The sequence below is a fragment of the Amphiura filiformis genome, chromosome 3 (assembly GCF_039555335.1).
Source record: "Amphiura filiformis chromosome 3, Afil_fr2py, whole genome shotgun sequence".
Lineage (NCBI taxonomy): Eukaryota > Metazoa > Echinodermata > Ophiuroidea > Amphilepidida > Amphiuridae > Amphiura > Amphiura filiformis.
In genome coordinates, this window is record NC_092630.1 from 78,251,153 (window position 1) to 78,264,973 (window position 13,821).

The following is a 13,821-nucleotide window of genomic DNA, read 5'->3' on the forward strand; positions in this document are numbered from 1 at the left end:
TGTACAAAATAATGCATAAGTACTGAGATGTTGATGCGTCTAATGCACAAGCCCCAAATTTCAGTATAAGTGCATTATTTTGTACAATTTCTCAAGCAACAAGTGATACACTAATTAACCTATTTCATACACAAGCAAAAAACTTGATCCTGTGATTTTTGCTATTTTTATAGCAAAATTGCGAGCCCGTGCAATTATACAACATTTATGTACAGCTAGTAAATTACTATAATTGCTCCGATTGGTTCTCACTATCTAGGAGTGTATGAATGATGGTTATTTACTATTTACTTAATTACCAATGATAAACAGAGCTTTAATGATCCCCTTGCTTTATATCACCCATAACTGTTTTCCCCCTACACCTCTTTTGATGGTTCAACTTTGTGTACAATTACAGAATAGGGTGCAACTTGCAGACTTGGAGTCCAGTCCTCGTTTACGGCGTTTAGGGTTAGGGGTTAGGGCAGTCTTGTAATAAGACTAGCAGAGTTGCACCCTATTCGGCAATCACTCCCAACTTTGTAAATTTAGGGCAGTATTTTTCATCTTGTCCAGGGGTACCAACATTTTTTGATCTGAGGGCCACATGGGCAACATGGTAAATGTTACTACAGAGAACTAGAAAAAAATGCACATAAATACACAATTACTCATAGGTGATTCTTGCAGACCTCTGGTTCTTTTAGATTTATTTGGTACTGTAATATAGCAGCTATCTTGCAAAGGATGCCACCCCTGGTCTTGTCAAAGACTAAGTCTGAGCCAAGTTCATACACTCTTACGTGTTTGAGTCCATGAGAGTGTGAATCCAAATAACCTGTTTTGAGTATTCAATTCCCTGAATTTAATACACCATTGCCAGATAAAAAAATCTGCCATATCTGATTTCCAACATATGCTTGAACCTTTTAGACTTAGCGTAACTTCAGGATCACTTCCACACATGATCAGATCTTAGTCGTTGAGCTTTTGATAGCTTGAGTTAAATCAGTCCACTAAAATATGACTTGGATACAATATGGCAGCAACAATAACAACAGCTAATTATTTTTTCTTTGCAGTAGTTTTAACGTAAGGAATGCCATCTCTCATTTCTACCTCTACACCCATTTCTCTCAGGAAATCTGTTGATGGTGCTGCACCTTGTGTTGTCATGCCCGCAATGAAAGCCTGATTCTCTTGGTTGTCTGCGCATAAGTTACGTATGGTTAAAATAGCCCACTGGCTGATGACTGGGGCAGCAATTAAGGAAAATAAATGCACTGTCACTAATTAAAAGTATAATACAACTCATGGGTAATATCTTCACTTTGGCCAATCTAAGGAATCGGACAGCAACGTTTCACAGGGTTTTTTGTGGTTCCTGAGAGCACACCAGACACACCAAATTGCATTCTAAATACAAAGAATGTCCTTCTGATATCAAATAATTTTGATTTTTTTTTTAAACTTTGCAATATAATACAAATTGATAACAAATCATTAAAAATTGATATTTTTGACATTTAAAAGTCCTCGAAGTAAACTTTATAATGATACATATTTCAATTGTATGTAGCTGGGAGGAAAGGCTGTCCATCATTTGAAAAATTTGACCTTTCGTATTAAAGATACGCATTTTTTATGATTGAAATTAATTAAACCTAAAAACATCACCATGGCTAGGGCTACATTTACTTTAACATTTAAAATATTGCCACATCATGTATGAGGCCCATGATTTCCACTATACCTTCCACATGAGATAAATGTGTAAACTTAATCACATCATTACAGAATTTTCAAATATAACTACCACATAGTCTACCTTTAGAAACATAACACCACTCTTACTCTTATGATAATGTAACATTTTAATGAGTCTGGTACATTATACATTAATAGAACATATTTCTGAACCTGAATGAGAAAGTAGTTTGATGTATGCACTACGTGTTTGCTCCGAGCGTTTAATGCTTATGGGTCCTTCCTCTAAAAGCACTAGTTAATGAACGTTTATAATTGCAACAAGTAGGGCGATCTACTCTGAAGGGTTGTATCTCCAACGGTATTGTTCTACAGGGGATTTTCTTGTAAAAATTGCAAATACCCATTAAAGAACTCATCTGTTCAGTTGTTTGGAACATCAATATAATGTCCCCATATAAATCAAAGGATACATGGGTTCTGGTCATGAATCTTGCAGTGCTCCAAAATAAGAGGGATCCCTTGTAGCTCACGAACCTGAAATCAAAAGAAAGAAACAAAAAGTGTTGCAACTTTATTTTGTGTATTTAGCAGGCTACATCTTCAATTCTGTGAAACGTTATAGTACCTTTATCTGTGATTGGGAATATATTGTACATGTGTGGTTTTGACTAAATCAAATTTTTCCAATATTTTTCCACCTTTAAAATTAAGTTTTAACTCCCAGAAGAACAAATTTATTCAACCTATCAATTTATTTTAAGAACTGCTTATTCATTTGACCCTTTAACTTTATTTTGAGAAATGCCAATTCATTTAACAGAAATGTAAATTCAAATGTGGAAATAATTAATAAAATTTCATTTTTATAAAGTTCATTACATAAATATCTTGAAAATGGGATTAGGGAACTTTAAATGTATGATGAAATAAATAGTTACAGAAGCAACCCATACTATAAGTCACAAGGTATGTCAAACATATTCCTTGGTTTTAAGAAATGAATTGAAATAATGCAACATAGAACAAAAATGCATGCACCCATGACACATGTTCTTTGATTTGAAGGTTGGAAACTGAGACTGACAGGTCTTGGTGTTCAAGAGTCTACCAGCCCACACCAGGAAACATGCAAGAGTTCCGCAGGTACATATCCCCTCTAGGCCACAAAAGTTAATCAAATCATCTTATACATAGACTTGGATTTAGCACTGCAGAATATGGTCATATTTTTGTACAATATGCAAGAAACATCTAAAAATATATAAAATAGTATGAACAGAGATGAATAGGTATCTTTCTGATTGTTTAATCTTCATTAACGATTCGTCAAAACACATGATTTTTACTGTTTTTATATAACAAATTATCACTAAAAATGTTGGAAAACAGAACCAAATATAAATGCATCAACCCGCCCGAAAAATGAATAAATCCTACGCGACGCGAACGTAGTACGCGGAGTGCACAATATACACAATCAATGCATGTTTCGTACTTTTCTAACAGCTTTTCTGATTGGCTGCTTTGATATAGGAGTGTATGAAAGCCTTCTTCAGACTGGACATCAACCAGGCAAAGGAGTCATAGGAAACACCAAAAGCATCATCAACAGACTTCTGATGAGGACTGAGGATGAAGCCACAATATCAATGTTTGTTTATGAACAAGGTTTTTAACACAAGTCTCCACATACATAAATGACAGTCAGTGACAACATTTCATTGACCATCCAGGATTTGAACCTGGGACCTTCAGATCACCGGACTGATGCTCTACCAACTGAGCTAATGAGTTCGATGGAGAAGAGCAGTGATGTTATTATCTATAGGCCTTCAGTTCAATACCTTGTTCAATGTTTGTTCCTGCTGCTTTGCACAACTAATCTAGAACATCTGTACAAAAGGCTTCCATGCAGGTGAGAAAGACAGAATTTCAAGCTACCTCAATATTTTGCTACAGTCTGCAGGGACTTGACTGTGCATCATCACACCTGACGATCATCCCATCCCATCCAGGCCAGGCCTGATGGATTGTAACAAGGGTAATATAACATGGGTAACATAGTATTACATACCATCATGCTCTCTACTTTTGACTCATTCTAGCCATCGGTATTACACCTCAGGGGTACACCATCAATGACTGCATGATGCCAAGTTAGTGTAAAGGTTTAACAAGCACACAGGAGCCAGCCCCCTTGAGCATAAATAGGCAATGTTACTTGAGTTTACTTTGTGAAACTTGATAGGTATGATCCGACAGCACCAGTCAAGTGTCAATGAGTTGCTGCAATGGGCAGGTGTGCTGGGGAGAGAAATTTGTGTCCTAAGCTTCCATGCCAAGTGTTTATTTCTCGTAATGATTCTTTACTGATTACTATGTTCTTGCTTTGTAAAATTCATGATGCTTGATATATGAAGGTAGTATCTCTACTACCTTCATGCTTGTTATAAGTGATATAAGATGTTGATCCAATGTTGGTTCTTGTCCCATGCTAACTTTGCTTATTGGGAACCACTTTCACAACATTTGATGCATACTTTAAAAGTGCCTACAGAAGTAATAATGGCACTGTAATAAACAAGTTGTCAGCACTAATCCTAAAGAATTGTGCAGGAATGAACCTAAATAGGTGTTAGCCTAAATATTCATTTAGTAACATACTGTTCTTGTGCCTACTTTGAACCATTTTATTAACCTCTACATTCATATACTGATTGACAACTTGATGAGGATCAATCTAAACAGGGACCTAAATCTACTGTATCTCATGACTACTAAATTGAATCAAATTGAACATAATCATGTTTACTTCATGTTTCAATTCCATTAGTAGTCTATGAGCCTGGCATCTCTGTAATAGCTTATTGTGGTATACCCCATGGTATGGCTTTTATTCAAAGTCAGCCAAATAAATACCTTGGGTCAAAAACAAAACGGAACAAAAACAATAACAAGTTTCCTTGAGAAAATGCCAAAATTTGAGGGAAAAACGTTTACAATTCCTGCAGATTTATCAACAAAATACAACAAGTCATGCCGTGATGTCATGATGCATATATGGTTATGCTGTATTTTTTCATTCATGTTCAGGCATCAGAAACAAATTAGTTTGATCTTTGGATCGACCGTCGATGCTGCTTCGATGCTTTATTATTAATGAACTATCAACTAATTAATCGGAATTAATGCTAAATTTATATTGGTCAATATCAATATAGAAAAATATTCATATGATATCACAAACGACAATAGTCAATTAATTGATTTCATAAATAATAAGGATCAACCAAGCATCGATGGTCCATCGTAAGATCAAACTAATTTGTTTCTATTGCCTTATCACTATCATCTTTTGAAATTCTTGGTGGTTGCTGTATTGTCTGTGTTTCAAATAAAAACTCTTTTCAGACGTTCTTATATGTTTCAACTTCAATGACTGAATTGTAAATTACCAGCATTTCTATATGGAAACACTATAGGACAAATGCTCCCATACTGAGCTACTTTTCTCATACATTGTATCAATTCCCTTAGTGAATAGCAAAGACACTTACTTCATTCATTTCCAATTTGATTGGGAAAACCATGATGTGACATGATTCAACAATATTATATTATATTGAGTATCAAAAGCCATGACAAAGATCTAATTTAATATGTTGAATATCTTGAGGTGTTTGGGGTCATATGTCAATGTGGGGGTCTCCCGGTGCTCAGGAGGGGGCAGTGTAAGGTGGTAGCTATAACACAATCCTTGCTAAGGGCTGGGTTAAATCCAGCTTTTAACAGATTAAACCTGCCCCAAGCTGGCTGCTTACAAACTCTTTACAAGTCACTAAATGATTGAACTCCGGTTTATTGCCAAGTATGAATGGCTGTGAATTCTCTTTCTGGCTATTGGAATCTATTGCTGATAGTTGAATGTCTCATTCCTATTGGTGGAGAGAACAGCCTTTCCTGTGTTTACAAAAGAAAAATTGGTAGGGAAGTAAATGTTTTATTGTAAATTGCAAGTTTGCTTGTACAAAGTATACTGCTAGTAAGTGATAACAGACTGGGTAGGGGGATAATAGGTGTGGGGATAAAATTGTACCCCTTTTGCTGCTCAATAGTCTCAAATATACGATGCAGTCTTTGAGTTCAAGTTCCCTATGTTTAGAAATCAAGTAACACAATTTTTTTTTGTAATTTTATTTTTTAATAATCACAAAGCTCCTTAACCTGCCTACTTGTTTAGTTTCCTAAAATGTTCCTTATGGTTTCATTATCAAAACAAATACGCTCTAAATTTGTATGTTGTACTATGTCACCATACCATTGTTATTTTTCTGCTTTTGGGCAACAAATGATACACAGAACAAAACACAACTTGATACAAAGTCAAAAAACAGAAATTATTGAGAAAACTTCAGCTTAGTATGCTTACAGCACTTCCTCAGCTGACCACATTAATTGAAAAATACCAATATTTGTTGGAAAAAGTAAAATACTTTCATATTTGCACAATGAACATGTGGAAACCAATCACAAAAGAGTTCCTGTCTGTGGTAGCTGCAAACTTCTGTTGCCAATTTTCAAAGCATAGAAAATAACATGTAAATAACATGTTTATTAAGATTTTACAAATATCTTGGTTTAGCTTGGGTAAAGATAGGCATATAATCTCAAACTAAAATGTTAACCCTTGTCCCATAAGGGGGTGGGGCTGGTGTTGCTCCTTAGAAGTTCTGCTACATAATTTTTGCATGGGATTTATTGTACAAAACAGGAATTTGCCCAGCCTACAAGAGACAAACTATGTTTGGCAATGGTTAATTTGAAGACTGCTTGAAGAAGCTACATCTGATTGACTCCATCGATCATTACATATCTTGTTCTTTGTAACTGAAATAAGGGCAAATTAAAACAAATAAACAGTGAAATGCTCTCAATGAAATAAGAGCTGGAAATAAAATTTATCACCAAACTCCACATACAATTCAATTTTTTGTTTTGATGTTGTTTGCTGTTTCTAAAATATCCCCAGTGAATAATGCATCATTTGATATAAAATTGGATAGATTGAGCCCATATTTATTGGTCGAGCTATGAGTTTTAAAATATTGGACGAGACGTATATTTTAAAACTCATAGCGAGACCAATAAATATTGGGCGTAAAGCATCCAATTTTATCATTATTATGTTTTGGATCCAATATTTTCACACACTTGGATTCATCAAACATAATAATGATTATAATTGGTTAACAATCAGAAAAAATGTTTACATCAACATTCAACAATTAATGATAATTCTAAAAAGATGAAGTAATGATTCAAAGTGACACAGCAGCATAAGACATATCACAACTAAATTACCACCAACCCAAACTGACAAGGTAGTACACAAGTAATTTAGATGGGGTGAGTATTCTTGGCTGGGTTACAGCAAAGAAATAACTTTCAAACTCTTCCCGTTGTTGGGTTACCATTTGCGGTGCACAAACACTTGAAAACCAAGAGAACAAGCTAGATCTATTTTCATAGGGTGTAATTGGTTGTCAATTATTATGATTGCAACACCTGTACATTGAAATTGGTTTAATAGCATGAGATTGTCTGACTGGCATTGCTTATCAAGTCTCAGAGTAGGGAACCACAAACATTAAGTCCAATAGTTGTAAATTTAAACTTATGATCTCAACACAAAATTAAGACGTACCTCAAATTTTCGGTCACAACTTTAAATTTACAATTATGAAGTCTACCAACACAGATGAACTTTCATGCTAGTATTAAGTCCAAAAGTTGTTGAATTGCATCAAGCAAATTTGTTCGTTCTGACTAAAATCAGTGCTTGTTAATTGTCCTGTCACCTTTTCGGCAGTCCTTAAGTTTGTACAGATTTTTATTATTTAGCCCAAACCCAAACCTAACCCTAATTAGACCTTGACCCTAAAGCAATGTTAATAATAACCCCTTAAAACTGAGGATTGCCCATATTTGATATCCATGCTTCTTGCTTCAATTCTGGATGAATTTAACTCCATGTGACCACAGATATTACATACAAACCAACTAGTATTACTGTTAGCACAAGTGAGCATATTTGCATAATTAAATATCATTTGAAACAAGTTTATATATCTTATTATTTGAGTTTTATTCAAAAATAATAATTAGTTTTTGACTTTTTATACATGTTGTCAATAATATTTTCGCACATTTATATAGTTTTTAAAATGTATTATTATCTTATTTCTCATTTCATCAATTGATATCACTGTGCAATGTGAAGCACAAAATGCCTAGCTAGCTGTTTGTTACTCTTTAACTTGGAAGCAGACACAAGTCCACTCGGCTGTCCTTTTCAATTTGTATTTGCACGAAAATGTTGCAAATTTTGCGGTTTCAAATTGGCGACCACCAGGTTGTGTTCAAAACACATCCAGCTAAGGTTAATCAAATGTATTATTTTGAAGCAACATGTTACACGACATAGCACAGTATGTTGCCTTAGGGAGTGTGCTTGTTGTACAAGATTGTTGCTTGCTTGCTATCTTGCCTGCAGGCTTTACTGGTCTAGTCACCATCATTTAGCAGGTATGATGAGATAGCAAACACACATATATCAGGCAAGTATTTTGTGGGGGGTGTGAGAGGGGGAAGGGGGTGTGTGCATTTGTAAAGACCTGTAAACCTAGAGTGGGGAGGCTTGCTGGGTGGTTTGTCAGCAGCTCAGGTGATAACTCCATTTCTCAAAACATGTAAGTTTATGCCATTTGAAGATGTATGGGCTCACAATTATTTGGCGGACACACACAATCTGGTCTGGCGGACACACACTTGGGTCCTGATTGGACCGGGCTCAAACAAATTCTTAGGTCAAGCCTTAAAAGCTTATATGCATGCTGGCCTATATGAAGAGAAACGAAACAGGATTGAGAAAAAAGAACAAGGAACAGAAAGGCCAATTTCAACGAATCAATTGGACAATTTTACTCTTAGCCCTTGGGTCGAGAAATAAGAAATTGGGAATTCTTATTCCATGCACCGGTACAAAGGCACACACTATTCGAGGGGTGTTGCGATATTGGAACTAAGCTAGTTCTACATTACTGATGCATTTATGGGTTTTAAAAACCTGTTGATTTTAATGTTAATTTTAATTTTAATTACTGTATCATAATGTAATTATTACTTGACCTGATGTACAATGTAAATACTGTATTTAAGTAACTTTTGCTTCCATGCATTGCTTTTAATTGTTATCAACTTATTTTATTATATTGTGTGCTGTAAATTGTCACTCAGGGCCCCCTTGGAGATCAGTACCAGTTACTGAAGGGAAAGGGGTAACTAAGTTAATTTATACATGTAGGTGGCAAACTTCCTAAATAAAAATATAATAATTTGTAAAAAGATGCTAAAATAAAAATTGGGCAAAAATTTTAATTAGGTATTCTTATTTCAGTGGTGGCACGAGATTTTATATTTTTTTCTGGGAGAGGAGCGGGCAAGAAACTTTAAGAGGGTGATCCAAACTACATGTAGTACCTAAAATTGGACATGTTTTGGCTTAAAAAGTAGAAATTTCCCATTTCTTATTTTGACCGAGGGAAAAGCCCAAACTTTGGGGAAAATGGCACACCACTGTTTTGTATATAGTAGGGTGTTCTGAAAATACTTGGCAATTGATAGCCCCTAGGATCCCACTAGCCACAAGTAGTAGATATTCTAGAGAAAATAGGGCCGTATTTTCCCAGGACATTATTGTAAATCAAGTTACAATTCCTACTTGATTTCACACCACCACTTACCATACAAGAGTCTTTTGGTGACTAGTCTTTTGGTGACTAGCCGCTGTTCCATGCCTCAAGGCTTTCCACTAATATCAAAAAATTTTATACATGTAATATTGGTTTATGCTTTATGTTTTGAATGTCAACATACATGGTGTGAATATGGTGCCATGGGTATGCTAAGTCTACCATTTCGATGTCACTTTGAATTTGACAAAAAATTAAATGTTTCTTCTGCCTTGTTAAATCTTGCGACAAGTCATATTTCTCCAATTTATCTAATTTGATCTAAATTGGCATTTATTCAGTTCAGCTTTGAGTTACATCTGACGACTCTTTGAACCTGCTTGAATTATATGTGCTTTCGCAGACAAAATACCAATAAAGTCATTGATGGATCCTGGGGATGGATCCAGAGGTGAGCTCAAAGGTGCAAACCTCCCTAAAATCTTCAAAACTCAAGGCATAATCATATTTGTAGGTATTTTCCACCTCTACCTGTTAGTATACCTCACTTCATATCTGAATTTGCTGAGGAAATGTGTTACTTGGGACCCATCCAATGAACTCCACCCTTCCTTGTTCCCCTGATCATGAGTGTTTTGGGCCTTGAACAGTAGTCTACCTTTAATTAACATTTGATTGTCTACTCTTGGCTCATGACAGACAACATACATTGTTTCAGTCCAGTATTCTATAAATTTATTTAGGCACATAATTATTTTAATTATCATGATCCTAAAATGAAACTTAAAAAGGTTAGGAAAACCTTTTTCTACTTAGGAAAACCTTTTGTGTTGCTGCATTACAATTTCTAAAAAATATCTGTGGAAATGCTAATATAATGGATGTACCATAAAGATTCGCCTAATGGGGCATATGGGCCCCTTGACATAACTTTAGGCATCAACTTAAAGTCCCTCCTGTAAAAATCCCACCAGGAAAAAAGGGCAGAGACCCATTATTCTTGTTGGGATTTTCAGAGGAAATGAAATTTACCTTGCAGCAAATGTGCCCATATGTGCCATTAGGAGAATTTTTATGGTATATTTTGTATACAAATACAAAAAAGTCACTTTTGAAAAGAAAATGCAATATCATTGTAACGGGATTTCCCCTCTATAAATAGCGTGTTTTTCCATTATTTTGCAAGCCAAATAATCACGTGTTTTGCGGCCACATCAAGGTATTTTTTGTACCACACTTAAGTTGTTATTGTAAAGTTCTCCATTGTATTCAGCGCGTATAAGCACCGTCAGTCAGGAAGCGGCTTCGCCCTTGTGAGGATTTGGAAATCGCGGACGCTGATTGGACGGAGGTCAGCTGATCCAACTTTGGCGTGGGTTTTCAGCTGGGCGATTTGAGAAACTTCTCAGACCAAGACGAGAGACTGATTTAGGCAGACCAAGACTGATTCAGGAGACTGACGACGACTGTGTGCAGACCGTGTTACGTGATGGATAGGCGAGTAGAAAGCGGCGAGAGAAGACAATATTTCGACAAATGGACAGATAATATTACTTTTGTATGTTTTTCTGGAGGAGTAAGACGAGAATTTGGAAGAGATGGAGATTACCGTGACAATATTTTCGTGTGTACAAGACCGAGCAAAATTGACAGCAGCGAATGGACAATGCAAAATTACCCAGTTGACGAGTTATAATTGTGACGACATTTTACTTCGTAGTATGCTGAGAAATGGGGAAAGATTCGCATTATTTGAGTGGATATTATCGCCTGGATTGGAGTTATATCTTCAATGGAGTTTTGGCAGCTCATGACGTACGCAATGGACATGGTATTTTAACGAAGTGATTAGCAATTAGCGAAGACGTCATTTTCTTGCATCGCAATGGACATTTCGCAGTTAAAAAGCTGGCCAGCAAAATGTCGGATTTATTAATTTCTTCGATAAGTGCACCTCGCGACAACGGCAGACAAGCATCATCGACAGGCGACGACATGGGACATTGGACATTGTATATATATTTTTGATGTGAGTTTATGATTTTGATATGCATATTTAAATGTAAACAAACAATTTGTGCTTCTTGAGGGGGGGATGAGTTAAACAAATGTTTGCCAAATTGGGATGTGTTTTGAGCAATGTTTTGGGCTGTATTTGTTTTGAACATTGTTTTGAGAGTCAAAATATCTGAAATTGGGTCAGAGTTCAAGTTCAGGTCATTGTTTGACAGGGATTGGGACAAAACCTTGTGGAAAGTAAAATGGGTTAAAATATTATGTTTTGTAAAATAAGCAGCACAGATGATTGGAAATTGTCATGACATTTTGTGTACAAACTTTGTGTAAATAAATATTTGAAGCTATTTCATCATGTTGATTGACATTTTGTAGCTAAAGTATGGTGCGCCAAAAGCGTCATAATTGCGATTGTGAGCATGGTTCAGATATTGTGCACTTTGCGAAAAGGTAGGCCAGGTTGAAATAATGTGTGACTTTAAATAACATGTAGTTGCATAATTTACCAGATTTGTGCATGCTGATTATGTAATCATATTTTTTGGTTTAGGCTAAATGCTCTGTGAATATTAAAGTATGTAGTGCACCATTTGATTCAAGATTTGCATAATCTATCAGTGTTATATATTGGATATGTGATGGTGTCATATTTTAGGCCTTCCCTTACCTTAAATGGTTGTGGTGGAGACTCTTGTGCTTCTGGGTCTCTCTTGCTTTAATTAGTTGGAAAGTACAGTAAAATTGTCAACTTCAGGTCTTCTTGCTTTCACTAGCCGGTAGTTACCTTTAAGCCCAGAAAAGCACCCCTTAATATCCAATTGTATTTCTGTGTGCATTTTGTGAATTAAAGTCCTTGGTTTATGTAAAATGCTCAATTTGTGAAATGTATAGTAAGCTGTTTTTATCAAGATGTGTATTTCTAAACAAAGTATGGCAAGCCATTGTTGACAAAATTAGCATTGAAATTGATGATTGTTGTGTGACAAAAATAGATCTTTTGTAATGTGATAAATGATACAGCCATTGTTGAAACCTTGTACTTGTGTTGTAGACTGTCAAGTTGAGCATTGGATAAAATTACATGGGATTTGTGTACCAGCTCAAAAATGTGTGTTGATGAGTAAACAGGTTGTATTTTATTAAAGGCACGCAGAGAACAGAAGAAACCCGAAGTAGAGATACTAGTAACACTGACGGGTGGCTACGGCGTATTACTGCTATACCGGAAGTTTCACTGACTTCTATTTGAGCCCATGCAGACTCCTCGTGCACTTTGAAGTCTGTACTGGTCTTAATGTGTCATTGTATAAAAAGCTTGTTTTTGTATAAAAAGATTGTCTTTCAAGTGGAAATCTGCGCAGTGGTGCAGAATGTGTTGATGTGGTTCCCAGCATTAACTCCCGAAGGTTGTGCGCAACATAGATTTCCATGCGGACATTCGCTAAACATGTGTTCAGTGTGTAGGCGTAATATGGTTTCAAAAATAATGCTTGCAGTGTGCATTCATAATGTCATTTTTGTGAAATAATTGTAAATGTAATATTAATGTTGGCAATTGCGCTTTTGTGGTTTATGCATTTAGGAGTTGCAGATTAGGCGAGTTGTGAGAGAGCTTTTGTGAGAGTTTAGGGACGCCTTGAAGGTTTGAGGCGCTCAAATTGCGAGTTAACATTTGTGTACAATGTTAGAGTCGTGTATTGTTCAGGATTGTGTAAGATTAAAATAGTTGGAGAATTGGCGAGTTCAAGGTAAAAAGGTGCTCAGGTGATACCAGTAGAAAGAAATAGTGTACAGTTGTAGTAGAGACATTAAGGTTCAGGAGTAAGGTAAAAAGTCAATGGTTGTAAGGTTTGGCATTTTAAATAGTTTGTGCATAAAGTTAATAGTGCAGTGACCTTTGTTTATAATGTATTTACTTGTGTCAGGTGCTTTGATGAATCCTAAAAAAAAGGTACCATGTATTACTTGTCATTGTGTAGGATGCTTTGATGAACCATATAAAAAGTATTCTTTGTAATGTAAATTGTGAAACCTTGTGTAAAATGATGTAATGTGTTAAAACAACATAAAGTATGGCAGGCCATTTGCGTCATAATAAAGTATGGTAGGCCATTTTAACGTCATAACAGCAGATAAAAACACACTGTTGCTAATTGTTCAATTAAACAGCTGTGCATTTTAAAATCAAATCATTCCTTTTAGCCAGGTATGGTAAGCCATTTGTGACATAAACTGTTATTCATGTAGTAGATTAAGATGCATTTTGTAGAGTAAAAACTTTAATAAAACTTGTTAACAAATAATAATATTCATTGTTTATTGTTTTTAAGCCTGACCAGGATTCCTTTGACGGATACCTCGG

At 35.6% G+C, this 13,821-nt stretch overlaps 1 protein-coding gene across 1 annotated transcript in view; it reads right to left on the reverse strand.

Annotated features, from left to right (window-relative positions):
- Positions 1 to 649: 649 nt before the first annotated feature.
- LOC140149190 (ataxin-10-like) overlaps positions 650 to 13,821 on the reverse strand; it is a 29,278-nt gene continuing 16,106 nt past the window's right edge. Inside the window, exons 8-9 of the mRNA XM_072171400.1 lie at positions 2,163 to 2,226; positions 650 to 1,235 (exon numbers count right to left, since the gene is read on the reverse strand). Of these exons, the coding sequence (XP_072027501.1) occupies positions 1,048 to 1,235; positions 2,163 to 2,226 (252 nt within the window). The 3' untranslated portion in view covers positions 650 to 1,047. The remainder of the gene's footprint in view (positions 1,236 to 2,162; positions 2,227 to 13,821) is intronic.